Below are 26,068 nucleotides of genomic sequence, written 5' to 3'. Positions count from 1 at the left end.
AAACTGAGACACATAAGGGTATCGACGGGGAGGCAAGGCGCTGATCAGATATATCATTCGAGAATGATGGTAGCAGGGCTTTTGAGAGTTTGATGAGGCATGATGGATTGAAAGAGGAAGGGCGTGTGAATGGGGGGAAAGGAGAATCAAAAGACCAAGACACCCATGCCGCCGTGATTTATGTACAACTGTCGAACTGACAGGGTTCGGGGTATTCTAAACGAAGAAAGGAAATTGGGAATGGGGTGGATGTCACTCCAATAGCCAAAAGGGGGAAGAACGATTCGAGAAGCAAAAGAAAAAGGGAAATGTACCGTTTGCATCCTCGCGCTCCTCTGGACTAGGCCGATGGTTCAATCAAAAACGAAACTGATAGCGTTCTAACCCTGCAAACCCATAAAGATTTCCTGACAGTTCTCAACCAAGAATTTCAAAACCTCATTTTTCTTCTGCACATCAGTCATTTCACGTGCGAGACTCTCGGGCCGCATAATGGTTGGCGCAAACACCACGGCAATGTTCTGGCTGGTCATCAGGTTCTCCTTCTCGCGCTCGACCACGCGCTTCAAGTGGAACACGAGGAACTCGAGCACATCCTGGTGAACGCGCGGCAGCTCGCGCAGATTCTTCTGTAGATGTTCGACCCGGGCGGGCTGAGAAGTGATCTCGCCCGAATCGATGATCTTCTCATAGACGTCAAAGGTGATGAGCGGCATGGGCAGCTTGCGGAAGTACTGCTTCAACGCAGAGGTCACAGCATGAATATCGAGGTCAGGGTCGGAAATATCGTAATCCTGTGGAGAGCGCTCGAAACCTTCCCGAATAGTCTGAATTGCAGAGCTGGCGCCAGACTTCCGGTAGATACCTTCCATATCCATACCTAGACGGACGGTTAGCATCTCAAGCGCACGTCCGTAACTGGCACCACATACCTCGTAGTTCGACCTCCTGAATACAGCGAGTAATGATGGCAGGGATGATGCTCTTCTCCTGCTCCATACGTTGTTCCAGATCTGTACCGAAGAGTCCTGCTGATCTATATTAGTTATCTGCTTGCATGCAAACGAAACAAAAGAAGGCAAATACTTACCACCAGGCGTAGGAGTCTCAGCGAGAGCAGGGACGCTGTCAGTTTGCGGCATCCGTAGTCCTGTTTGTTTGCTCCGTTGGTTGCCGAAGAAGCCAAATCCGGGGCGACTTGGATCCTGCGTTTGGGAGCGTGGCAGACCCGGGTTGCCCTCAGCGGGTGTCGCTTCGCTCGACATGAAAGCACCCTTGAGACCCTTGGTGACACCCTTGGCGACGTTCTGACCGCCCTTTTTCCAGTTGAACTTGCGAGGCTGTCCCTTCCTGATGCTAACCACTTGAGGTCCGGGAACAATTGTAGCTGGTTCAGCCTCCTCTGAGATGTTTGTCGTCGCTACCGTAGGAACCAGATCACTGTTGGCCGCCTTGAGAGCATCAATAGCGGAGAGTGACTTCTCCTTGCCATGAGAGTAAATACCAAGGCCGTTAGCCCCACGACCGTCCGTCGGGTTGGCCTTGTAGAGCTCTTGGATCTGATGCACCAGCTGGTTGTTCAGCTCTGCCAGTTGAGCGTTCTTGGAGGACAACTGCTCGAATTCCTGGAAGCTCTTGTCCTTCATACGGTTCAGGTTGGCCAATTCCTCCGCGGCATCGTTGCGTTTCTGCACCAGCTCTTCGATCTGTGGCGTAAAGGTATCCTTCAGCTTCTGTATCGATTCCACAAATTCCCGCAAGACATGGTTGGTCAGCTTCCCAAGATCGAGCGAGCCACCGTTGCCACGTTTCTCAGCCTCGAGGTGCTCGGTCAGCACGGTGAGTTCACGCATGGCAATCTCCTTCTGTGCATCCAAGACCACCATCGTAGAGCGCTTCTCGTGAAGTTCAGTGTTAACCTGCTTGACATCGGCACTTGCATTCAGCATCGCCTCCATCTCGGCGATCTTCTGTTCCCGATCGGATACGCGTTGCCGTTCCTTGCGCAGCTCACTACGCAGCCATGTCACTTCCTCGGGTCCTGCATTTTCAGGAGAGATCACAGACGGGCTCGCCAGGTCGGGTATCGCTGCAGATCCGTTAATAGGCGACTTCGGCCATTTGGCGTCCCTTGATAGGCGAGAACCTTTATCGCTGTAGCTGCGGCCATGGCGAACAGAGTTCGAAACGCGTCGTAGGAAAGACTCACTCGTCTGTGCATTGTTGCCATCGTCCGAGCCCATGATACGGGCCATATCTTCGTCCATGGTGAAGTCACCGCCACCGCTGTACCGCAGCAACGAGGGAGAACCCGCACCGTCGGTTTGGCGGTAGGAATCTACCTGTTGAAGAGTGCTGATAGAGTTGGGACGCGCGGGGGGCTTAGTCTGTTCATTCAATTCACTGCGTGGGGTCCACGTGGAGTCGCCAGTCCGAGGTGTACTTCTGCTCACACCGGTCCTGTCAGTGGATCGCTCGCTCCACTGGTCGCTGGGGGTAACAGAGGACGGGCGAGGAGACGTTCCGGGCTCTTTCCTCGATGGCTGATGCAGCCTGCTTTCCAGGGAATCGGCCCGTTTTGGATGCTGCACGCTCGTGGAGGACAAGAACGACTGGGCAGAGTCTACTGACCCTGTCGTCTCGTGCAAGCGACGCAGCTCATGCGAAGGCCGAGTCGGAAGCGTGGTGGTATTGTCACTGGCAGTTCTCTGAAGCTCTGGGGCCAAACCCTCTCTTTGAGCGGTTGCCGATTTGGTGCTTTCGGGGCTGGGTGTAGAAAAAGTGCTGGTCTCCTTACGACCCAGGTCAGACCTGGAACTACGAGCGGAAGCCGATCTGGTGGTGTTTGTGCCGTTGGCGAGGTCATCCTGACGCCAACGTGCCGCGTCAAGATCACCGCGGTCCCGGCCCTTTTCTTGGTACGCAATATGCGGAGATGAGCTTTCCGACCCATGAGGCGATTTCCCGTACGTTGTGGCAGGCAACTGTCCGCGCGCAGACCGCTGTTCTTCGGAGGGGTCGAACGCAACAGGGATCAAAAATTCACCACCGCCATCCGCCTCCGGTTGAGGTATGACTGAGTGTCGATTGCTTCGGTAGGTGCTCGAAGGGAGAATTAGGTTGTCTATAAAGATTTTTCGAGTTAGTCCCTCGCACACCACGATATTCACAAACCACAGAATATCCTACCTTGATTATCTGCAGCCGCACCGGTAGCAGAAGCGCTTCTGCCCCTTCCTGCGTCCAGCGCAGGCGCAGCTCCTCGCAACGTCGTATCGGGGGTTGCATCTGAATAGGCATCGGCAGCTGGCTCGTCGGAGCCACGAGGCATTGGTTCGGGGTCCTCCGAGGGCAAGGAAGGGAGTGATTTGTCCAGCTTCATGTTCGCCGGCGTCTGCTTCCTCGACGGTGCTACATTTCGGTTCCTCTTTCTTCGACGCTGCATGAGGGATTCATGGCAGTCCATACAGAATATACCCTGCGAGGTTCGAGCATAGCGCAGGTTTTCGATCTTCCTTTTGCAGTTCCGGCACCGAAAGCATTGTGCGCAGAAAGCCTGCTCGCCCGTCAAGATGGCGAGGTCTTCAATCTTGTTCCCACACGAACTGCAGCTGTACGTGCAGTTGCTGCAAATCAACGAACCATCTCCCAGGAGTAGCAGGTGTGCGTCGGAATCGAGAAGGGTACCGCAGGTGCTGCAGCAAAAACATTCAATGTGCCATCGATTGCCCGCTACACGGGAAGTCAAGAAATGAGCGGTCAGCCACTTGTCAAAACAGGGGTCAAGAGGACTCAATGCAAACCTACCAAGTTCGAAAGCTTTGCCCTCTTCTAGAATCTATTCGCGAAGAACGCTAGATTAGCATGCGATAAAACATTGTTACTCCAGTCAGAGCCTCCTGCATACCTCTCCACAACCCTTGCAAGGATACGGGATATCATCCTGGTCCATCGGCGATTCTGGATACGCGGGGGACTCCATCCTGTACTCCTCGCTCTGATAGCGACCGAGACAAACAAGCTATGCACGACAAGTCGATCGAGGAGGTCAACGATAACGTGAATCCGGGGATGCGCCCGCGATGCTAAAGGTCAGAGTGTTTTCGTCCAAGTCGTTAAGGAGTCTCGCTGTCCCGTTACGCATGCGACGAATTCGAAGTGAAGGCGTGAATGCCGGACTTGTTCGACGAAAAGAAATATCGCTAGAGTATCATACAGCGAGGGAAATGCGAAACGGGGGCTTGTCAGGACGGGGGGTGTACAAGGGCTGTAGTGCCGGGGGGGATATGCGGGAGGGAGGACACGAGTCCGCGCGCAGAATGGAAAATGCAATTAACTCCCACCACCAACAGAGAGCAAGAGAATGATAGAATGACGAACGAGTCTAGTAAGTAGAGTGATTAGATTAATAACAGGGTTAGTCGCAGATCGACCAGGGTCAACATGGTGGAGGAGGGGGAAGGGGGGAGGGGAGAGAGGGGGGGTGGAAGTGGGAAAAGACAGGGAGAGCAAATAATAGTAGCAGCTGCTGGGGAATTTGGTTGATGAGCAGCGCGAAATAGGCCGCCGGACCAGACCAGCAGCAATGCCGACCAGGGGCAAAAAGACGGGGGAGGGAGGAAGGACTATCACTAACCAACTACCCTGACCGCGGACGGAAAGCAACAATAACCTACTACAACCACCACGCACCACGTCAGACCAAAAGGAAAAGAAATAACGAAAACAAGAGAAAGGAAGAATGAGAGCCAGTCAACAGGGCAGATAATCGAGCAGGGGGAGGAAGAGGAGGGTGAAAGTAGAGTAGAAGAGGTTGAGGGAGAGATCGAGACGAAAGAGAGTTTGAGGCCGAAATGAAACACACCAAACGGGGAGCGTCGTTTCAGATAGACTCGCCGCGCGGAACCCCATCATCCTATCCTATTCTTTACTTCCTTCACCCGCCGTGATATTAGCGAGGATGATTGTGGTCAGAGCTCTATTGTCTGGAACAATAAACACTTTTTGGAGGGAAAGTGAATCACCCCCCATTCATTCCCAAGTGAATCCACTCGTTTTTATTATGGCCTCCTTGGATGAGACACCCGCAATACGAGGCTATCCGAATACGATACTGACCACCTTCCCAATCTGGCAGCATCTGGGCTGTGTTTCCGCCGGTATCTATAGTATTGATGGTATGGCTGATACGGTACCCGTCATTTCTCAACGCCTCAGGCAGCCACCGACTCGGAAGTTCTAGCCAAAAGCCAGCGAATACTATACGTCCAGTAAATTAATGCTTCTATGTACACTATCCAATCATGTCCAAAAACGCCCTTCTAAAACAATAAGAACTCTAATAATGCCAATACCCGGGTGAGATTGCGCCAGTATCCCAAATCAATCAATGCTTTCATCAGATGCTACCTATGTGAGGCGCGTGGAGGGAGGAGAATCCCATATCGCAAGATGCAGTCAAGTCCCACCCTCGATAAAGATAGAAATCTTGTCATAGATGATCCGGCACCATCACTCTCATTATGAAGGGGTGTCTTTGGTTCTTTTCGTGTGCTTTCTGGTGCAACAGTGCCTGCCGTGTTTCAGTCGCTCACCTTCATTAGGTCTCCAGCGACTGGTGGATCACACTCGTTCGATACGTCTCACTGCGCTGGATCAGCTCCTGATGGGTTCCTTGTTCCGCACAGCGGCCCTCCTCAATCAGATAGATCTGATCCGCTCGGTGGATCGTGTTCAGTCGATGCGCGATCGCGACAATCGTCGTGCGGCCCGCTAGCGTCGTCAGGGCTTCTTGGATCTTCTTCTCTGACTCCACATCCAGTGCGCTCGTCGACTCGTCCAGCAGCAGCAGCCGTGGCTTGCGCACCAGCGCGCGTGCAATTGACAGGCGCTGGCGCTGCCCGCCTGAGAATTGCTTGCCGTCGTGGCTGCACATCGTCTGGTACCCGTCCGGCAGGGCCATAATTACGTCGTGGATGTGCGCCATGTGACACGCCGCTTCAATCTCTTCTTGTGTCGGTTCATGGCCAGGGCAAGCACCCAGACCAATATTGAATGCGACCGTTCCTTCGAACAGAACATTCTCCTGCGGCACCAAGGCGATATCATCCCGGAACTCAGTGCCTAGCTGCCGAGTCACGTCTACTCCGTCGATGATTACCGACCCGGCTGCAGGACGGTAAAATCGCTCCAGCATGGCAAAGGTCGTCGATTTGCCCGATCCGCTAGGTCCGACCAGCGCACAGAATTGACCGGGCTTGATGTCCAGGGTAAGTCCTCGTAGAATCGGACGTTCAGGCCGATTGGGATAGGTGAAATGCACCCCACGAAGCTGGGCGCCGATACCGTTGCCATTCGTCTGACGTCCACCCCGACGGGGCTTCTCTGCGGCCTCCACATCCTGTGTGGCGGCCTTTTCCTCAAGCAAACTGCTTGAGGGCTGCATGCTCTGCGTGGAACCCGGAGCCAGCTCCTCCTCCGCGGAGCGGGTAGTGAGCAGGTCAACAATGTTAGACGACGCCAGACGGGCCTTGGAGATATCCGGCGCCAGAGCAAACATTTGACCACAAGACTGCGTACTGAATAGCAGGCAAGGGAGGACAATAAAGAACTGAGTCTGGGAGTAGAGCCCCGATGCCACCTGCTTCGACCCCCACCAATACGCGAGGGCATACACCAAATTGCTGATGCTAAACGCCAATGCCAACCAGGCATTGCCATGTGCAATAGCTTTCATTGTGTCCCGGTATGGGCGGCGCAGGGCTCGGACGAACACTTCCTGGGATTGCTTCTCAAGGGAGAATGCCGCAACAGCACGAATGTTATCGACGGCCTCGACTGTGATGGCCGTGGCCTTGGCAAATGCCTTCTGATGCCGCTCAGTGAACTTGGCTTGAACGCGGAGCTTCATCATGCCTGCTATAAGTAGGACGGGTATGGTCGGAAATAAGACAATAGTGATTTTCCACGCGATAGCAAACGATATCACCAACCCGGCTACCAGGTTGACCGCTGTAGCAAGGAGGAGACCTATAGTCGATCCGGTAATGCCACTCAGAGAAGCAGCATCACCAGTGATATAAGTAATCAAAGTCCCTGGAGTTCGGTCCTCCATACCATGCCATTGTATGGTCTGGCTCAGCAGCGATCGTAGCGACAGCACCCGGAGCCGATACAGAATCTTATCCGCTGCCCAGCCAAAGGCGCAGCCGCCCACCACATTTGCCGTGAGCTCGACCAGGGCAAGGATGAAAAAGAGCAACCCATAAAGGTTGCCACTATCGCTGATGGCATCAGAAGATCTGCATGGGCTCAGACTGCCAACTGTGTGGCCAAACACGATTGCCTCGGCCGAGTAGCTACCTCCAATGATGACGGACATACAGAGCCCGAGGCAAATTAAGGGAAGGTTGGCCCGCACCAGAGAGAACGTGTACTTGATGGTGAACCAGCCTGATCGCTTCCTCTTCTTGTCTTTGCTCCCATCACCATCTGTGGAACCAGGAGGTACCTCACCGCACACCGTGTCTTCAGTGATGTCTGAACCCCCAATGCCTACCAAGGCTTCCTTTTCGTCTGTCGGCTGCACACTCTCGTGAAGGCTGCTCGTGGTGATCATATCGTGAGGGCTCTTCAAATCTTCAACGCTCAATTTACCCAGGTTTTGCAGCCGTACCATTTCTGCGTACACGCCGCCCTGCGCCACGAGCTCCGCGTGAGATCCTTCCTCTGCGACACGTCCAGTCTGTACGACAACAATCTTGTGTGCATTTTTGGCAGTAGCTAGTCGATGTGCGATCGAGACTGTGGTTACCGTTTCGGATACTTTGGCCAGTGCAGCTTGGATAAGTTGTTCGCTGGTGGAATCCAAGGCAGCCGTAGCCTCGTCGAGAATGAGTAAAAACGGTTCTCGCACAAGAGCACGAGCAAGAGCAATTCGCTGCTTCTGGCCTCCACTAAGTTGATTTCCTGCTGTTCCAACATGGGTTGCGAACCCGTGAGGCAAAGCATCGATGAAGTTTAACGCATTAGCGCTGGCGGCAGCCTCCCTGACGAGTTCTACAATCTCGGCAACACAAGCGTCGAAGCCGGTAAGAGCATTGTTCTCGGACATGCCTTCCCTGATCTTTACAGCAAGATCCGAAAGACTTTCATCGAGAATGAATGGAGCGAGCCGTTGATGCTTCTCTGCGGATGAAGCCACCAGGCCGTACGCGATATTCTCCAGAATAGTTCGATCCAACAAAGCCGGTTCTTGTTGAACGAAACCAATATTGCCTCGCAAATGTCGAACATTGAGATCTCGGAAACTCTTCCCTCCGATGGTCACATCGCCTGATGCAGGGTCATAGAACCGTTCTAGGAGGGAAACCACGGTTGACTTTCCACCACCAGAGGGTCCAACAATGGCGGTATGCTTCCTAGGAGGGATGACAAAACTCATTCCCCGGAGTACTGGAACGTCTGGCCGAGCTGGGTATGAAAAGTGAACATCATTAAACTCAATGTTCTCCTCCCCGAAGGCAGTCATTTTATCACCGTCGTCTGCGGTCCCATCAATGGCAGAACGCCGATTGATCACGGCTAGAAGTCGTTCCGAGGCACCGGCTGCTGACGCAAAAACATGGATAAAGGGGGCGACCTGACTCAGAATGAAGGAAGCATCGATGAGAACGAAAATGACAGTGTATACAGCACCCACAGATATACCTGAGTTATCGTGGGCAACGGAGTTCGAGATCATCTGGGAACCTTCCCAGAAAGCCAAGGCGTTGGCTGAGTATGCAACAAAGTACAAGAATCCAAGTTGCGTAGCATGCGTACCTGCCTTTTTGAGGGCATCCATTGATGACCTGGAGAGATAAGTGGCAAATCGCTGCTCCAAGCGGTCGTTGGCATTGAAAGCATGAACCAAGGTCAGATGCGATAGACTGGACGAGGCAATCGACGTAGCGGCATTGATATTGGCTGTGATCCGGCTCGCATACTTTTTGATGAAGTGACCTCCAACCAGCGACATGAGGAGAAAGCAAGGCACCACTGATACCAGCATGCCCGCAATCTTCGGCGCCTTGATGAAGGCCACGATATAGGCGGTCACAAAGTATGAAATAGTGGAGATCACCAGGCCCACCTTCTCCGAGGTCCCCATTTGCACTGTCTCGATGTCACTGACCAACCGGGAGATCACATCGCCCGAAGGAAGTGACTCGATAAAATTCATGTCCTGCCTAATGATACTCTCAAAATACCGCCTGCGATAACGGCGCGCCAGACGTTCGCTTACCAAGCACCAACATGACGTGTAGATATAGATGATGAAGAAGTTCGCTATGGTGATATAAATCACATAGAGAACCTCGGTGCGTACACTGGACGATAAATTCGATGAGGCATTGTCCGAGGTGGAACAATTGGTCGAATTGAGGTTGTTGATCAGATTACCAAATACAATTCCGAGCAGAGGAAAGGGGATTCCTCCAGCTATCCCGAATATCACGCCGCATACAATAAGAAATACGTCGAATATCGTGTAATCCAAAGAAAAAAGAAGGTGTACGTAGGCGAAGAACTGCTTCAGGTGTGCTTTGGTTGGGATTAGTCCATGGAGAGATCGCATCTAAATGCGAAGAGAGGTTTCACCCAAGTCAGTACCTGCTGCTCATCCCTCGAATGAGCGAATTAAACATGACATACCAAACCATAGACACCCATGGAGTCTGTCCGCCCCTCAGACACTGGGTCTGGGTCTGCCATTGTAATTTATAGGTGTACGCAGTCTCGGTGGGAAGCGGCAGGGCAAGGTTCGAACAGAAAAGTATGAATCCTGTTATATGACAGGCCCTATCGCGACTTCAAACTTCAGTCGCAATGTGTCAACGAAAGAGGCGCACGGGAAGCCAGGGCGCTGGTGCTCCAGAGTCCCTCAATTGGAAGGGGATGAGTCGGAATCCCCGCAAAACGATCGACCGGCAATGAGGCAAGAGTGAACCGTACACTCAGACAGACGCCCCCCAAAAAGCATCCCCACCAATGTCGACGATACTCTATTCGAATGAATGGTTCACCAGATCTGGAGAAAGCGGAGGGAAGAAAAAGAAGGGGGTCGAGAGTTTAAAGAGAGAATGAGTCCACCAAGGAAGAAAAAAAAAATAGAAAAGGAGCTAGCATAGTTCGTACAGAGTAGGGACACACTAAACTTCAAGACCCGAATTGCTCATCATTATTGCTCCGGTTGCGGCCCTTTGAAGAGCTAAGACTTGGGGCTGAGCTGCAGTTGACTCCATGGTGTGCTTGAGTCCAAAGGCCAGTCAGTGGAGGGGAAAGCCATGAGTAAGAGAAATCCGTTAACCCCCAAAGCATCCACCATCGGAAAAGAGGGTCCCGTTCCAGCTGGTGACTGAGCGGAGAAGATCAAACCTACGAAGGGAGAATTGTACCGAAGAAAGAGGTATGGATCGTCACTCGACAGGGAAAGAGGGAGACGAGGAACCGGACAGTGAACCAGTAACGAGCTGATTTTCGCCCAGTGGACACATGTAAACTCAACAGGTACTAGCCCTAGTACTGCAGACAATCGATCCCAATACGACGTAATGCGGGTGTGAGTAATTGCAGCAAACACCGGACTGCCGTTGTATTGTAAGCCCACGGCTTTAATTGAGAAACGGCGAGGAAGATTAATCATTGGATGTTTATGTTCCAGACGCAGTGGAGCCAAAGTGGGAGGCCAGTTTGGCGGTTCCTGGGATCTGTGTAACACTAAGGAAAAGTACTAACCGAGGCTATACTAGTCTACACTGCCTAGTCATCTAACGCTTATGATCGTCTTTTAATCTAAGGAACCCACCAAAAAAACAAAAATGAAAATATATCGACTAGGGTGTACCGAGTACCGAGGGTACATTTTGAACTGTTCGGCAGCCAGACTGTGTCTTCCAACTACAATGACTTATAGCTGAAAGGGCAGGTACTCATCTGCAATGGATTAATATACACAACAAAAGCACCAAGAAAAAAATTAGAATAAAGGGTCTCGTTGTGTGATATGCATGAATCAAACTCAACTGGAACTGAAAACGAGGCAACAAGCGCTAAGGATCTGGGCGTGGGACGTGGCTGGATGGATCGACATGTCGTCGGGCTCATCTGATAACTCTGTTGTCGAGGTTCGCTCCATTACCTGCAGACCCGCAGCCCAATCACCTGCCTATTCTGGTGCCGCCGCGGGAAATTTTTCTCATCTTCTGCCGTCTTCTTCCTTCTTCTCCTACCCTGCGGTGTACATCTTCATCTTCCCTCACGAACTCTCACATGAAACCTTCATAGGTCGTTCCACCCCCGTGTAACACCATTTTTGGGTTACTTCATAGGTCAAATCGACAAATGCAAATTGTGTATTGAATATCCACCCCCACCAGTATTATGACTCTTTCTGCCCCGCTCGGGCAGGCATGACCACTGCAAGTCTGCAACAACTGTTGTGTTACCCGTTCAACGCCGACCTGAAACGAGATTGCATTTCGCTGTAGCAGTCAAGTCCCGCGAACCCAATTACTATCAGGTATACCATAGCAATATAAGAAAGACTACAAGACACTACAATCTATTTAAATTGCACAAAACTCGCTACGCAGCGTTCCATGATTCTAGAATTATGTAGCGTCCGTCCTATCCCAGAATAAGTAAAATACTAACCAGAACTTATCCACAATCCCACTTCTGATGGGGTTTGCCGATGGAGTAGTCCAAGTTATCAGATGGCGCGGCGTGTTCCTCCCAGTTCTCACTTAAGTAACCCCCATCCATCGGGCACCACCAGTAATTTCCGCTCGCACCTCCTGACTATTTACTTTGCACACTGGTCAATTTTCTCGTTTCTATTTCTGATTCTAGGGGGGGCGGAAATATGACATAGTTCTATTCTGCTAGTGCGACTACGTACTCCGTAGTCAGCCTTGGTTCCAATTTCCTTTATCTAATCTGATCAATCAACAATTCCCCCCCTGAGTCCGCCTGGCAGTGTGCCCCTGCGGTTGGTGAATCTGATTAGATGCAGATCTGATTAGATAGTTCGTGCGTGTTTGACCCTCTGGGCATTCTCGCCCAGACGATCGACCAGAGTAATGTAAGGGACAAGCGACAATCTGTGGTTGAGTTCAAGCATTCACTATGATGTGTCGCCTGATCTGACGCGTAGCCGCGGAGTCGCGTATCGTATTCTTACATCATATCCAACACGTCTCTACTACCGTATTCACTTACCAACGATACGCACTTGCCTCCACGTGTGTGTAGTTGCTTCCTTTAGTAAATTCCGTCCTCGCCATTTCCTTCCCGATGAACAACTTACTACCCTGCTCATTCTCTATCTTCTCCCAGTCTATGCTTCTATCCATCTTCCCCTTCTACCATCTACTATGGCTTGTTTGATGGCCACCAAGTGACTGGTGACTCAGTTGAGTGAATCAATCTTTCTTTTCTACTGGATTGAACTGCATGGCTAATGTTTGCAAATTCCTTCTTAGGTCGCTGGTGTGTTCCTATCATCTCTCCGGCGTATTCTGGGGGCTTCACTCGGCACATTTGCCTGGGTACCCCTTCTCGCCTGATGGGACCCCCCACTTCCAGTGGGCGCCTACAGCCATTCTAGGCTGTATGGCTTGGGTCCCGGATACAATGGGGAGGCGCTGCCGCCACTTTCGCCAGGTTGCCTGCACACCGGCGTCCGCTCATGCCACACCGTGGGTCTCATGGAGACCTGCAAAGGCCTTAGTGGAATGCTTTGTGTCTTTTAAAGCATCACTTCCAGTGTGTTTCTCAACCACTTAAATTGAGAAACAGGGTTGGTGTGGCACATGAGCGGACGCCGGTTTGGCGGTAGCGCCTCCAACAAGATGAAGAAAATTGTTTGGTCGTTTTCTAACAATGGCTTCTAGACTGCACTTCGATGTTGAGGTGGGGACTGTGGAGCTGTCGTTATTTCTTCGTCTCTTGATTTTCCTTGGAATCTTTCGTCTGTTTATGTTTGGGCTGTTGTTTCTCTCTTTCTATGTCTTGGTTGAGAATCAGCGGCATAAAGTGAAAGCATCCTATGAGAAGATGGAGCCCAAAGCAGTAGAACTGCTAGATGTTTTAAGAAATATGAACTTGGCAATTGACGCCAAGGTCAGTCTTCTTAACTCAATGAAATCCGACATCAACCAAAAATGTGTCCCGGAGAACGCTATTGCACCGATCTGGAAACATTTAGCGCCCTGCGCTGAACAAACGCAAGTACGGGCACTGGACATTGAAAGTGAAGATAATCAAAAAACGCCTTCCAACAATGCTGTCTTATAAACTTCATTCGGGGTGACAATGGGAAGCACCTGCATAGCTAGCATGTAAGATGGCTGAGCTTGGTTCACTTCTTGTTTTGTTTGCTTTCTGCATTTTGTTCGTCTTCCTTCTGATCGAAACCTATACATCCAGTGTAAACGACTGGTTTGCTAGAATGGAACCGAAGGCTAACCGAGTTGGTAGCATCCAAGGTCATGACACCACATCTGCTTCGATCCGAATCAAAGGGGATAGCGTTCGATCAGAACAAGATCATGCTTGTTTCAAACCTTCCTGTGAGCACCTCCTTTCTTTTTGTCATCTATACTATCTCGCGCTTCTATTTTCTTCGTCATAATATTTTTCTTCACGTTCGCCCTGTTTCTGTTCGCCGTTCCTCTTGCCCATTACTCTTCTAAATGATGGAATGCAGGTTCGAAGTAACACTCAGCTTAGACAAGCTCGGTTTCGCCCTCAGGGCTCTTTTTTCTTAAAAAAAAAAAATGGGGTATCTCTTTACAAAGAGCAAGCAAGGGTAATGTTGAAGAGTTGTGTGAAAGTTATGAGCATGCGATTTGTGAGAGTTGTGTAGGGAGAGAAGAAGATGCAGCAAGCGGGCATCTTCCCCTTTGATGCATCGAGCATACTCTCGTCTTCTTGATTCCTCATCGCCTTTTCTTGTAAATAGCATCGGTCCAGCCTGAATAAAACACCCATAAAAGACTGGCTGCATCTGAAGCCGTTAGAGACGTTTACCGTTGATATGTCTGACACCATATACCTTAGCTAACATCCCAGATCGGGGTGCACCCAGTCGAAGAGGAGAGGAGAGGAGAGGCGAGTGTTGGGGAAAGCCCCGGGCGCTCATAAGTTGGTTTTACAAACAGCCCAGGAACATAAGCAAGTTGTTTTGAGAGTGGTAAAACACTCCTTAGAAATCTGTGACTTTACATATGGGTTCAGGTAAGTATAGAAAGAAGATGGTCTAGACAGGGGGGGAAATGATGAAGACGAAAGAGAGGAATGAAGCAGAAAAAAAGAGGGTTTTCTCCAAGGAAAGCACACAGGCCTTTGCAAGTTCGAGACGATCTTGCAAACCAAACAAAAGATATCAAAACTGACCAAAATGCCAGCTCTGCACTTGCGACGGTAACATCAACACTGGTTTTAGACGAAATGGGATCCTGTCAACACATACTTCGCAAAACACGACGAAGAGGTGTCGTCAAGGCCGCTCACCATCCGGCAAAGAACTGAGATCCGAGCACTGCGGCTCACAATGCACATCCCCTATGAGATTGCTCCTAGGGAGTGCTGGGGTGGAAAACAAGCAGGCAATGTACTTCAGTGTGTTATCGGTTTTGGGGAGTTCAAAGAGACTTGGAAGACTTTGTGGATATTTAAGTAAAAAAGAGGGTTGTTGTAGAGAAGAAGGGAAGAGAAGAGGGCTCGTTCTCCACTGCGCCAGGAGGTGTACATGGTGTAGAGCGGACAATCCAATAGCCAAAGGAAAACATCACGACGCGAAGCTAGGTGGTGTAAGAGCAAAACGCGGGAGGAAAGTGGAGAAAGTTTGCAGGAAGCCTGAGGAGTTGAGGAGATATGACATGCGAAACAGTACAATGGGAAGAGACTGACGTTTACAGTCTCATCTCTTGGGGAGATGAGGGCGCAACTCAGTTTTTGCACAATGCACAATGATATCCATCAGAAATATTAATGTGATTCATTGACTCCTACCAATAACGAATTGGTTCCTAACAATAACGGTTGCCTCTAACAATAACGATGCTGACAAGAATGATGCTAATCATAGCGATGCTAATAATACAACACAGGGTATGCCTCATTCACAACTGCTCCATAGCAATGAAATATAGAAGTAAGTTCCGAGTGTTCTCAGAGACCTGACCAATGATTTTCCAAAATTTCTCATCATCAGCAGTCATTGTATGCAAGTGTACACACAGCTGAGTCACTTTTTGCCGGATGTTCGCTTGCTCTGATGTTAGAAACTTGCTAGCAAGATCACCCAGCCTCTCCAGGACATCCATAGGGAAGCGAGCTGCACGAGAGGTCATCTGACGCAGGATATCTGTAAGAATGTTGAACACCATAAGAATGGCACGGTCGTTAAGCGACGCTTCCTCCGCAGAGACAACGTCCACAACAGCCTTAACAATGTCCCCAAACTCTGCCGCGCTCACCATCTCCTCCGCGGTCTCATTCAAAACGATTGCCATATAGCAAGTAGTGTCGTAGTTTTTTCTGGCTCTGATGATGGATTTGATTATACGAGATGCATACTCCCCCAACGACATCGTGGACCCACCATTGTCCACAAGTCGTTTCATGTGTCTGAACGTGTAACGCACTGTTATAAGCACCTGCGCTTTGGGGTCTAGCGGGCGCCCGAAGTATTGCTGCTTTTCGTCTGGTGCTCTCTCGAGTTCGCCCAAGAGGGCATCTAGGAGCTCGGAGTACTGTTCTTCGTCGTCAAAAAGCCTATCGTGAAATTCAATTAGCCCCTGCAATTTGTGGTACCCATGAATGTCCATACTCTTAGAGTGAATCCTGGGGATTCCCTTCTCAAGAGTCTGTCTCGCTTTCATTGGGTCCTTGGAGCGGGGACTAATGCTTCGACGTCTCTCCTCGAAGCGTTTTTGTGCTGCCTCAAACTTAGGACAGCGATGCGTCGCCGTGTCGTTACTCGGTCCGGTAGAGGGACGTGTGCGCGGCACATGTAACGAAGGAAGACGTGGCATAGATGTCTGTGGTGACCTATTGTCACGATGGTCTGGCTCATTTTTCGACAGTTCCTCTAGAGCATTGTTTTTCGGTGCATCACGAGGGACTGACGGAGTGGTAGGTGGTTTTGTCTCTTTCGGAACAGAGTTCTCATTGCCCTTCGCAATAGGGGACGATGGTTTGGGCAAAGGAATCTCGCGCAGTCTCAGAGGGTCTGCCACTACGATAGGATGGTGTACAACAGTGGAAGTTATGCTGACAGACCGCTCTTCGGCTTCATCCGCAATTTCATCGTTCTTTTCCTTCGTGTCTTCGTAGATGACGACCTGATTTGTCGCCTTCTCTACAGGTTCCTTCTGATCTGGCGTGGCCGGGCGCGTCGGCTCAAGCCGTCGGCTCTTCCCCATGGGCCGCATGGGTGCGGAGGACAAAGATGAGACCTGAGGAGCCGACTCAGGCCGTGGGGTCATAGCAGTTTTTGGTGCAAGGTGTGCTTTCTTCTGCGCTGCGATCGCCTGTTTCAATGCACTTCTTCCCGGAATAACGTTAGTGCTGCTCGTAGGGGCTTTTTGAGATGTTGCAGAAGATTTCGAAGCATGTCGGTCTGCAGTTTGCATGTTGCCAGCAGCCGGGTTAGCAGGATCTTTCTCCAATAGCGACCGTGACTTGGAGTCAAGGTCCGACATGATACTGTAGTCCGTTAGCCAATATATTCACCAAGGTCACAGAACAGCGTGAAAGTGTAAACTCACAATTTGGCTTTCTGAGGCCAGACGCTGTAGTACGTCCAGAAAGTCTTCCTCATTGCCTCACGAACACCAGGATTAGCATCACCAAGTCCTTTCTTCAGACTTCTCTCGATGAGCTCGGTTCCACCGCCGTGTTCAATGGAGGACTTGTGACCAGCCTGTTTATTGATGAGAGTGATGTACCATCCAGCTGAGAACAGACGCAACTGGACGTTTTTGTCTTGGGAAGCGGCGTAGACATGCTGGAGAATTCGATGAGTGTAAGACACGTTTCCAATAACAATGTCAACGGTCAGATTCCCATTTTCGGCCGTTATTTTCTTCATACCGGCGCAGAGTTTGATGAGATTTTGCAGGATGATCTCCATCATCGGATCGATTCTAGGGCCACACTTTCGGGCGAGATCCTGAATGAGCAGACATCCGTTTGTTCCCATAGTAGTTCGTAGAGAGTTCACGACTTTGAAAATGCCATCCAAAATCGACTTGATAGCAGCGACAAAAGTCTGAGAGTATGCATGGGGCGCATTACCATGCGTAAGTCGGCGTAAAGTAATGACACTCTTTTCACGATGCACCCAGTTATCTTCGGACTCACGTCCTTCGAAATATGGTGTCATCAGACGCACGAAGTCATCAATTTCCCGAGCGGATGAAACAATGATTGGTTCCACATCGGAAGGAGTAGGCTCTACTGGCCGTGTGCCGGACTGACTAGCCGGTCTGATGAGACTGTCTTGAGTGACGGTGTCGACGCGAGAGGCCGGTCTCTGATCAATTCGCAAGGTTGGTTTCTGGTCAACACGCGAGGCTGGTCTCTGGTCAACACGCGAGGCTGGTCTCTGTTCAATACGTGAGGCCGGTCTCTGCTCAACACGCGAGACTGGTTTTTGCTCAATGCGTAAGGCCGTTTTCTGCTCGACACGTGAGACTGGTTTTTGCTCAATGCGTGAGGCCGATTTCTGCTCAACACGCGAGATCGGTCCCTGGTCAATCCGCGAGGCTGGTTTCTGTTCATCACGCGAGCTCGGTCCCTGTTCAATTCGCAAGGTCGGTCTCTGGTCAACACGTGAGGCTGGTCTCTGGTCAATACGTGAGGCTGGTCTCTGGTCAACACGTGAGGCTGGTCTCTGGTCAACACGTGAGACCGGTCTCTGGTCAATACGCGAGGCTGGTCGTGAAAGATGATCAGGTTCATCCGATTCAAGGCCAAGATTCGTCAGAATGATGCTGACAATAGACTTTCTGACATTGAGTTCACTCAATTGCTTTTTGAGATCTGCCTTCGCATGTGCGGGTGCATTCCTAAGTCAAGTTAGCGGCAGAGGCTTGAGGAGAAGACCAACGAAACTTACTGGAACAGCTCGACAATGGTCGCCTTGGCTGTATCTCTGACGGCACTATCGGCGTCCTCGAGACATGCCACAAGACTAGGGACATATGGACGGAAGAGCAAGCCGTATTGCTTAGCCATCTGCCAGCGGAGTTCGGTCAGCTTTGCTCAGGATCGATAGGAGTGAGACTTACATTAGCTAGCCAGATCATGCTCATTTCCCTAGCTCTGTTGTTTTTGCCGACAAGGGCCGTTCCCAGCACATGTTGTTCAACTTCATGGCTAGCTGCAGGCCAGAAGTCTGTGAACGCTTGAGCCGCCTGTGCTCTGACTCGCTCCTTGTGATCGCCCAGGCGTTCCAAGAGCACCGGGTAAAGGTGGCGAGCCTGCGAAGCAACTATACCATGCTGTTCCTGAATGAACAGTCGCTTCAAAAAGTGACCCATCGTGGAGAAACCAGCAGACAGAAGTGTCTGGTGGGAAGAGGCAAGTGACAAACGCAACGCATCAAAGATCGATGGTATTGCGCTCTCTGGGACATTTTTCTGTTTGATGTCCGACTTGACAGAATTCAACAAGCTGACCTTGGCATCTATGGCCAGGTTTAAATTCTTCAAAGTGGCCACTAACTCAGTTGCCTTTGAGTCCATTCTTGCAAACCAGTCCTTCACACTGGATGCATACGTTTCAATCAAAAGGAAAACAGACAGAAAGCACAAAGCAAACAGGATTAACCAATAGACACCAAACAACGTAAGGAAGACAACCACAAAGCTGAGCTCGGCGGTGCCGAGAGTGAGTTCGAATCTAAACTTCATTGTTAGACGCAGTACTCAACCTCACAACGAAACAGCTTAGAGTGATAGAAACAGAACAGAACAACAGAACGACAGAACGACAGAACAACAGAACAACAGAACAACAGAACAACAGAACAATTTTTTGGCGTTTTTTTTTTGATACTTTGTAAATTTTTTGACGAGCAAGAGGCAACAGGAGCAAGCAAGAAGTAACAGAAGCAAGCAAATATGTTATTGGAGAGTGGTGTGTGTTTACGAGTATGCGGTATATGAGAGGGTTGTAGAGAAAGAAGAAGAGAAGAGAAGAGGGGGGAGATTGGGGGGAGTCCATAAACCAACAACAACATGATGGCGCTGAGGAAAGTGCACATACCTGCTATATTGGGTAGTCGCGATGAGAAGGATGACGGAGAAGGCGAATGGGGGAGGCAGTTAGGGAGGGAGAGAGTTGTTACAATATGAGCTCTGATCTGGAAGGAGGAGGAGGATGAGGTAGCGACGAGGGTTGCAAAGTGACGCAGTGACGGGGAAACTTCTCAGCGCTTATCGCCGCGCCTGTTTCGCTTATCGGGCCGACGCGACTCCACCAGACTGGTTCACTTCTAAGGATGACAGCGAGGCGATCGGTATGTAGGGGTATATATCAAAGTGCAGAGTGTTACAGAATAGTAATGCATGGAAAGAAGTGGGTGGTTTGGTTTCGTTGGATGATCGCAAAAATGAGGGGTGGTCGATGATCGGGCGGCGCGCTGTCCCTGAATCTTCTTTTTTAATATTTTTTTTTCTTCGCTTTGTTTACCCGCAATGATTCACCCCGTTTTGGGTAAACAAGTGGGGGAACTGGAACTTTTTCGTCTGCAGCCACGAATTGATTGTTGTTATGGCAGCTGCCCAACTTGTTGTTGACGAACTGGAGTTCTGCTTTAAGTAAATTATGGTTGTTCTGAGTCTCATTAACACTATGATTTTATTTTATTATCTTTCCCCCTTTTTTTCTTCTTCTTCTTCTTCATCTGCCCTGATTCTTGGTTCTCCGCCGCACTACGCGTAGTACTACTAGTAGTATCTCTCTCATCTACCCCTATTTTCCTTTCTCCCCTTGTTTTATTAACGGAAGGTGTGGGTGACCTCTTAACTAAAGGTGGACCGTGGGGATAGACTCATTTTCGGATGCAGTCTTATCGATAGTTAACTCCACGGCCAAGACAGTTCTCCAACCTCGCATACATGATGCTAGTACGTTCTATTAGATTCGAGAATAGTAGTAGACTATTTTTTATGACTGGTAATTTGAAATATCACATCAGATTCGGAGTATATAGCGCTTTGAACAGTAGTAATTGCTTTACGCGACCGAGCCTGAAATTGCGCCGACGTGTTCCTTAGTTGCCTATTTCCTTCCCCCCTGAAAATATATAATCCCAACTACTAGTAGTAATAGTAAACACCCGCAGCCCGAGCAACCAAACACTGAAGGTGAGTCATCAATGATTACTGTACTATTACTACCACCTACTACAGCGCAGAGTCTACAGATAGCCTTGAGACCACAATATTGATACAATCCAGAACAATGAATAGTATTAAATAGGTTAAATCCTGCTTTTGAAACTAATCACATACCACAGCCAGTCACACTGCAAGTGGATTTAAATTAGACTGCAGTAACTCCACTCGATCGCCGCGCCGCGCGGTGGATCACTCCAGAAAAGACGGCGGGCACTTGGACCAGCCTCGGTGTGTCACAGTGCGCGCGCGCAAGCGCGATGCAACAAGCGAACCTGACGGTCGGTGGAGGGGCTGCTCGCGTCAAGCATCAATTGATCAACTTTAATTCGGTTTTTCTTCACGCGATGAATTGTCCATAGTCTGGTCTGCGCTTGATTGGGTGGGCTACCGCGACCCCTGCGGCGGCTATGCTGCATGCGCTACTGACTAGACGACGCCATGCTTCAAGCCTTCAACCTTGCTATAAGCGACGTAGTAATCCTCCGTCTTAGATTATTTCTACTACACTTCTTCTCCTCTTCTTCCTATATATAAATTATACACTACTATTAGCTATACAACACCCATTGAACAATGTCAACCTCCACACCCCAAGCTACACCCTCACCCTCACCACTCCCACCGCAACAACCACAACAATCACCACCACGCTCCAGCTCCAGCTCCAGCTCCAGCTCCAGCTCTAGCTCCAGCTCCAACTCACCTCCCCCTCAAGACCAACCCATCCCCCAACCCACCCTCCGCCTCCAAATCAACGACCTCCGCCACCCAGCCTCAAAGACCTTCCTAACCCTCCTCCCGGACCTAACCTCCACACTCACCACCGCCCTCACAACCATAATCGAACACCTATACACCCCTCCCCAACAACAAACACCCACATTCCACCCCACCCCACCCCCAACCCGCTCCATAACGCTCCTCCTCCGCGCCATCTCCGGCGTAGCCTACACAACGGGCACGGAGCTAGACAACGACCACAAAGAAATCCACCTATCACTATCCTACATCCAAACCATCACCACCAACGACAACAATCCCAACCCTACCGCCGAACTAACCGGCGTCCTCACCCACGAACTCGTCCACTGCTACCAGCACACCGCGCCCCCAGATTCTCCTAATACCCCACATCCCCCCGGTGGCCTCATCGAAGGAATCGCGGATTTCGTGCGCCTTAAAGCGGGCCTGGAACCGCCGCATTGGAAGCGGCCCGCGTCGGCGAAGGAGAGAGCGGATAACTGGGATGAAGGATATCAGCATACGGCGTACTTTTTGGCTTGGTTGGAGGATGTTAAGGTGGGTACGGGGGCCGTCGGGATGTTGAATGATCGGTTGTTGAGGGTCGGGTATGCGGATGGGTTCTGGGAGGGGCTTTTTGGGAGGGGGGTTTTGGAGCTTTGGGAGGAGTATGGGGTGTGGTTGGATGGGGGTGGTGGTACTGGTACTAGTACTACTGGTGGTGGGGGGTGTTGGGAGGATGAGATTGTTGATCGGGTGTAATGGGTATTGTTTTGAGTAGTATAGCTTTAGTGTATGGTGATGGTTGAATGGCGTCAGGGTCTTTCCAGGAAGGGGTATTGTTACTAGGTGCTGTTGACGGTGCCATGCTCGTCTGTTATGCGCAAGGTCCATTGATTCAGTAAAGTACATACCTCTATATACGTACTTCTCGTCTAGAGTAACTGTCTGTAAACAGCGTCATCCCAAGTCCATCTCTAGCCAGTCTTCAAAGATGCAATACAAAAAAAAAAAAAAAAAAAAAAATAGCGTTTAAATCGGATAACATGAACATAGAAATAACATCAGAAGAAAAATAAAAGAATAGATTTCCCATATTGTACAAATCCTTGCAATGGTGAATAGATGAGGGGGTAGCAGTATGTAATGTTGCATCGCTGTCAATCCCGCATTGACAACATCTATAACAGATATAATGTGTGACGCCGTTTCTTAGACATCTCTCTCTCATGCCCACTCTCTACACAATCACCTCGCCCAAGTCCACGTGCACCGGCTTCCAGGGAGCGGCTCCCTCTTCCTCCATCGAACTAGGCACACGCACGTTCAGCGGACTGTACAGGTACCATCCCTTCAGGGCGGCGACGGCAGCCCTGGAACGAGCCTCGAGCAGACTGGCGCCAGCGCCCTCGCCCAACTTATCCTGACCAGAGTAGATGCCAACGACGAACACGGGGTGTCGGCTCTTGCGACCGGTTTCACTGATGATCCGGGCAACGGGCTGCTCGAAATTCTCCCGAGCACACAGGCGAGCAAGATCACGAGCGGGTTGGGAGAAGTTGAACAGGTCGGAGATGTTGAGGTGACGAGAGAGGAAGTGCTGCTCAAAGAAGCGCTTGGCAGCAGGGCGGCCTGCGTGCAGGTAGATAGCACCCATCACAGCACGCACAAAGGTTGCGTTAGCCTGTTCGGCGGTGACGCCCTGGGTGTTCTGGGCGTCCTGCTTAGACTGTTCCGAGGGATCCTTGGGCCCCTTGACTGGGTCTCCGAACTCATTGTCGTAGACGACACTTGACGTGATCGACTTCCGCCAATGTGTCTGATCTTCGTGAGGTCTCGCTGTGCCAGTGACAGGCTTCGAGTGCACATCAACTCCCGGGAGGACTCTGTTGAACTGCAGGTAGCCGGGGTCAACCTCTCCACCAGGAGCAGCAGCGGACTCCACACCCCATTCTCTCGCCATTGCGGCCAATGTCTTGGGCCCGACATACGCATACATGGCTGCGAATATAACGGTCAAGGGGAGTCGGGGATACGTGCAGATGAGGTATTCGGAGGTGTAGTGTGTCAACAAATCGTGACCAAGGGTGGCCAGGGACTCATTGTTGAATTTGGGGTTGGGATCAGCCGAGGCGTCCACGAGAGAGCGAGCAAGGGTCTCGAGGGGTAATCGTGAAGGAAGGTAAAGTCGTGCGTGAAGCGCAGCCAGTTTGGCGGACTCGCGTGCGGCCTCGACCGGGGGAGACGGGAGTTGGTACTTCGACTGTCGGGAGGTAGGGGGGCGAATAGATGATGCTAGAGGGTCTTCCTCGAGCAATTGATCATTGGCAGCCGGCGCAGCAGGCGAAGCGGTCGATTGATGCCGGATGCCAGTGTAGAGACGGTGCTGCAGGCGGCCACCAGTCCGGGCCTGCGCCGAAAGGACCGAACTGCTCCATCGTTGGAGCTGCAGCCTCTTCATCTGGGCAACTGTGTGGGTGTTGGGCCGTAAATTAGAAAAAGACCGAATTCAATTGTAATGACCGCCCGGGGACGTGGCGTGGAGTGTTCAAGACGGGGGCAGATCCAACTTGAGCCGGCACGAACTTTTGGTCGGTAGAGAAAAGTCGAGCTTCGGAGAAAGTCACGGGGTCTGGCGGTCGTGTGAGAATCGGCCAGGTGGCGCTAAACTGAATACGGATGTAGCGTCACGGGGTCTGGGACGAGGGACGAACGACGGCCATTTCGGCTTCCAACCCGCCCAGAATAACGACGAGCTTCTCAGCGAGCCATTGTCCACGTCTTTCCCCTACGTTCATTCTAGATACCCTCAATACACCATGGGTGGAGGCGGCAAGATCCCGTATGCGACTCTTCACCCACCTGGTACTACCATTGCATCCGAGATTGACTGAATTCTTTCCGCAGGTATCCCAAGGAAGTCTGGTCTCCCGCGGGTGGCTGGTACGCTCAGCCCGCAAACTGGAGGGTCAACACGGCCATCATTGGCGCCGCTGTCCTTGGAGTCGTCGCTGTGACCTGGAGCATCAGTGCCGACCGTGAGCACCGTGACAAGATGCCCGAACCCGGCAGATTCTTCCCCAGTCGCTAGTCAGTCCCCTCAGCCAATCTCGTGTCATGTGTTTCTAAGCAGCAGTCGTTGACTTTATATTGCTTCTATCTAGCTGGAGCCGGGAAATCAGAGAACACGAAAAGCAGCTGGCCGCCCAGAACCGGTCATAGAGCGGCAACAGGATGAAGAGGTAGTTGTGGGAAAATGAGTACCTGTGGTGGTTTTCTATGGCATGCCAGGTTTTGTTTCATAATTTTGTGGGCTGTACGACAATAGAAGGGCGTTCTTCCATACGGTCAGTTGATCTGAAAGTGCTTCTGAGGAGACTCTTCCAATGTTCGATACAAGCGCTGTGTGTACAGACGGACCCGTTCCGTGAACTCAGTCTCGTTCCAAAGCTCCTTTCCATCACTGGATGTAGACATGCGCGGCACTCCGATCTGCTCCACCACGAAGCTGGCCGCCACAGTAGCGAAAATCAAGGCCGTCAAGACCTGGCTATGCTGTGCAGCAGCTTGCACTGCTTCCTGCCATGCCGTAGATCCTGCGAGGACCGAGTCGACAAGATTGGCTGGTTCTCTGCCTGCACTGACCATGCCCTGCGTCAGGGCACCCAGAAAAGAGTTGCCCGCGCCAGTGGGGTCAATCACCACCGACGCCCCTGAAGCACTGGGCTGATGGTAGGCGGGCAGCCAGACCCTCTGGGATCTAGAGTAAGAGTAGCTGCCGTCTTTACCGGCTCTGATAACCAAATGCCCGTTCCCATCAGGACCAATACCTGACTCAAGGATCTTTTTGACGATGCTCTTCCCATAGTCGGTGTCCTCGCTCCAACCAGGCTGGCCAAACATCATTCCGAGTTCCAGTTCGTTGGGGCTCACAACATCTACAACTTGGTTTGCCGCAAGGAACCGCTCTTGCTCTTCTGGCGTGCATAGATCCGGCACAGGTTCCCAAACGAAAATAGGTCTTCTCGCAGCGTGCTCCACTGGGGGAGCTTTGCCTGCTCGCTGTAGTTCCTCCCGTCTGCGCAGGATTGTTTGTACAATTGAAATACAACGCGAGGAGGAGCAGACCATGTGGAAGGTCTTGGAGAACACCTGAGCATCAGACAGCATTTCTGGTTCCAGGCGCAACTTTGGGGTCAGGTATTTGAAGTCTGCGACAAATTAGTCTTTGTCTCGTTATAGCTGCAGATTCTAAGGATGGATACCGACCCCGCTTCTCATTTGGACCGTAACCATTCCAGGCCCTGGTTGTCAAACGACTTTGATCCTCCCGGAATACACAGTTTGTATCCCACGACTTGAGCAGATCGAGAACATCTGGAGGGAAATCGGAGCCAACATCCACAATCCAGCTCACAGCCTGCGAATGTTCTCTTCCGGTTACCAAGCGGGCACCAACAACGGCAAATGACGCTGCGCCTCCTAGAACATTCTTTACATTGGGTCTTGTTCCATCGAAGTCTATATCATCTATATCACAGGAAAGGGGGGTTCCGTAAGTACATAGTGCGATTTCGACTGCGAATGGGTAGATCATGGCGTACCAAGAATGAACATGCCCATTGTGCAGAAGTCCACATTGTCTCTAGAGTGCTCCGAGGAGCCATGGCCTTCCAACATGGTTACGGAAGCGCTCAATTACCTTGAAGGGAGAAAGATTGGTGAGATCCTGTACTCTGGCGGGGTTCGAGGGATTCAATCCAATCCGCCGCTTGAGTCTCCGTCATGGCGGCCTTATCGGATTACCGGCTGATACCACCAACGTCATGGGAGACGGGCGGATAACAGCCACGCTGGCGTACCGTATG

At 51.0% G+C, this 26,068-nt stretch overlaps 11 protein-coding genes across 11 annotated transcripts; 4 read left to right on the top strand and 7 right to left on the bottom strand.

Moving 5' to 3' along the window:
* Positions 1-380: 380 nt before the first annotated feature.
* On the bottom strand, positions 381-3,982 carry BO88DRAFT_420521 (putative Rho GTPase activator Rga; the record flags this gene model as incomplete). Its single annotated transcript, XM_025708453.1, has 5 exons — positions 381-880; positions 933-1,028; positions 1,091-3,124; positions 3,190-3,838; positions 3,908-3,982. The coding sequence occupies 5 exons, from the start codon at positions 3,980-3,982 to the stop codon at positions 381-383; spliced, it is 3,354 nt and encodes a 1,117-aa protein (XP_025557033.1).
* A 1,438-nt stretch (positions 3,983-5,420) lies between these two features.
* BO88DRAFT_223801 (ABC transporter ATP-binding protein) lies at positions 5,421-10,004 on the bottom strand. The gene is made up of 2 exons (XM_025702030.1): positions 9,697-10,004; positions 5,421-9,619 (listed from the first exon to the last, which is right to left on the bottom strand). The coding sequence occupies exons 1-2, from the start codon at positions 9,754-9,756 to the stop codon at positions 5,600-5,602; spliced, it is 4,080 nt and encodes a 1,359-aa protein (XP_025557032.1). The 5' UTR covers positions 9,757-10,004; the 3' UTR covers positions 5,421-5,599.
* A 189-nt stretch (positions 10,005-10,193) lies between these two features.
* Positions 10,194-11,326, bottom strand: BO88DRAFT_430645 (uncharacterized protein; the record flags this gene model as incomplete). The annotated part of the gene is made up of 6 exons (XM_025709267.1): positions 10,194-10,228; positions 10,260-10,392; positions 10,424-10,543; positions 10,652-10,751; positions 11,115-11,205; positions 11,308-11,326. 6 exons carry the CDS (start codon positions 11,324-11,326, stop codon positions 10,194-10,196), a joined length of 498 nt encoding a protein of 165 aa, XP_025557031.1.
* Positions 11,327-12,927: 1,601 nt separating this feature from the next.
* Positions 12,928-13,341, top strand: BO88DRAFT_420519 (uncharacterized protein; the record flags this gene model as incomplete). The annotated part of the gene is made up of 1 exon (XM_025708452.1): positions 12,928-13,341. The coding sequence occupies one exon, from the start codon at positions 12,928-12,930 to the stop codon at positions 13,339-13,341; it is 414 nt and encodes a 137-aa protein (XP_025557030.1).
* A 97-nt stretch (positions 13,342-13,438) lies between these two features.
* Positions 13,439-13,787, top strand: BO88DRAFT_223796 (uncharacterized protein). The gene has a single exon (XM_025702029.1). The coding sequence runs from the start codon at positions 13,536-13,538 to the stop codon at positions 13,737-13,739; it is 204 nt and encodes a 67-aa protein (XP_025557029.1). The 5' UTR covers positions 13,439-13,535; the 3' UTR covers positions 13,740-13,787.
* A 1,276-nt stretch (positions 13,788-15,063) lies between these two features.
* Positions 15,064-19,356, bottom strand: BO88DRAFT_223835 (uncharacterized protein). The gene is made up of 4 exons (XM_025702031.1): positions 18,345-19,356; positions 18,173-18,291; positions 16,821-18,122; positions 15,064-16,758 (listed from the first exon to the last, which is right to left on the bottom strand). Exons 1-4 carry the CDS (start codon positions 18,966-18,968, stop codon positions 15,171-15,173), a joined length of 3,633 nt encoding a protein of 1,210 aa, XP_025557028.1. The 5' UTR covers positions 18,969-19,356; the 3' UTR covers positions 15,064-15,170.
* BO88DRAFT_409399 (uncharacterized protein) lies at positions 18,852-19,656 on the bottom strand (the record flags this gene model as incomplete). The annotated part of the gene is made up of 1 exon (XM_025707948.1): positions 18,852-19,656. A coding segment is annotated over exon 1 (293 nt), but the record flags the coding sequence as incomplete, so codon positions are not given.
* Positions 19,657-21,188: 1,532 nt separating this feature from the next.
* On the top strand, positions 21,189-21,962 carry BO88DRAFT_308884 (basic secretory family protein; the record flags this gene model as incomplete). Its single annotated transcript, XM_025702444.1, has 1 exon — positions 21,189-21,962. A coding segment is annotated over one exon (774 nt), but the record flags the coding sequence as incomplete, so codon positions are not given.
* A 241-nt stretch (positions 21,963-22,203) lies between these two features.
* On the bottom strand, positions 22,204-23,791 carry BO88DRAFT_376763 (mitochondrial 54S ribosomal protein mL44). Its single transcript, XM_025704374.1, has one exon. It carries the CDS (start codon positions 23,659-23,661, stop codon positions 22,441-22,443), a length of 1,221 nt encoding a protein of 406 aa, XP_025557025.1. The 5' UTR covers positions 23,662-23,791; the 3' UTR covers positions 22,204-22,440.
* Positions 23,792-23,970: 179 nt separating this feature from the next.
* Positions 23,971-24,749, top strand: BO88DRAFT_409396 (uncharacterized protein). Its single transcript, XM_025707947.1, has 3 exons — positions 23,971-24,042; positions 24,108-24,290; positions 24,365-24,749. Exons 1-3 carry the CDS (start codon positions 24,020-24,022, stop codon positions 24,420-24,422), a joined length of 264 nt encoding a protein of 87 aa, XP_025557024.1. The 5' UTR covers positions 23,971-24,019; the 3' UTR covers positions 24,423-24,749.
* Positions 24,159-25,880, bottom strand: BO88DRAFT_376756 (PfkB family carbohydrate kinase; the record flags this gene model as incomplete). Its single annotated transcript, XM_025704373.1, has 3 exons — positions 24,159-25,411; positions 25,470-25,682; positions 25,805-25,880. The coding sequence occupies 3 exons, from the start codon at positions 25,878-25,880 to the stop codon at positions 24,549-24,551; spliced, it is 1,152 nt and encodes a 383-aa protein (XP_025557023.1). The 3' UTR covers positions 24,159-24,548.
* Between the last annotated feature and the right edge of the window lie 188 nt (positions 25,881-26,068).

This window comes from Aspergillus vadensis (genome assembly GCF_003184925.1).
Source record: "Aspergillus vadensis CBS 113365 unplaced genomic scaffold BO88scaffold_45, whole genome shotgun sequence".
NCBI classification, from domain to species: Eukaryota; Fungi; Ascomycota; class Eurotiomycetes; order Eurotiales; family Aspergillaceae; genus Aspergillus; species Aspergillus vadensis.
Note: the sequence above shows the minus strand (reverse complement) of the source record. Positions and strands in the feature narration are given on the sequence as shown.

What these genes read in the sequence shown, in the direction of transcription:
- BO88DRAFT_223835 (XM_025702031.1), bottom strand. Translation starts at nt 18,968, where the DNA reads ATGAAGTTTAGATTCGAACTCACTCTCGGCACCGCCGAGCTCAGCTTT. An exon ending in GCATGATCTGGCTAGCTAAT is followed by an intron (nt 18,292 to 18,344) that starts GTAAGTCTCACT and finishes CTCCGCTGGCAG; the next exon opens with ATGGCTAAGCAATACGGCTT. An exon ending in TGGCCTCAGAAAGCCAAATT is followed by an intron (nt 16,759 to 16,820) that starts GTGAGTTTACAC and finishes AACGGACTACAG; the next exon opens with TATCATGTCGGACCTTGACT.
- BO88DRAFT_376763 (XM_025704374.1), bottom strand. Translation starts at nt 23,661, where the DNA reads ATGAAGAGGCTGCAGCTCCAACGATGGAGCAGTTCGGTCCTTTCGGCG.
- BO88DRAFT_223801 (XM_025702030.1), bottom strand. Translation starts at nt 9,756, where the DNA reads ATGGCAGACCCAGACCCAGTGTCTGAGGGGCGGACAGACTCCATGGGT. An exon ending in CCATGGGTGTCTATGGTTTG is followed by an intron (nt 9,620 to 9,696) that starts GTATGTCATGTT and finishes CTTCGCATTTAG; the next exon opens with ATGCGATCTCTCCATGGACT.
- BO88DRAFT_409396 (XM_025707947.1), top strand. Translation starts at nt 24,020, where the DNA reads ATGGGTGGAGGCGGCAAGATCCC. An exon ending in GGTGGAGGCGGCAAGATCCC is followed by an intron (nt 24,043 to 24,107) that starts GTATGCGACTCT and finishes TTCTTTCCGCAG; the next exon opens with GTATCCCAAGGAAGTCTGGT. An exon ending in AGATTCTTCCCCAGTCGCTA is followed by an intron (nt 24,291 to 24,364) that starts GTCAGTCCCCTC and finishes GCTTCTATCTAG; the next exon opens with CTGGAGCCGGGAAATCAGAG.
- BO88DRAFT_223796 (XM_025702029.1), top strand. Translation starts at nt 13,536, where the DNA reads ATGACACCACATCTGCTTCGATCCGAATCAAAGGGGATAGCGTTCGAT.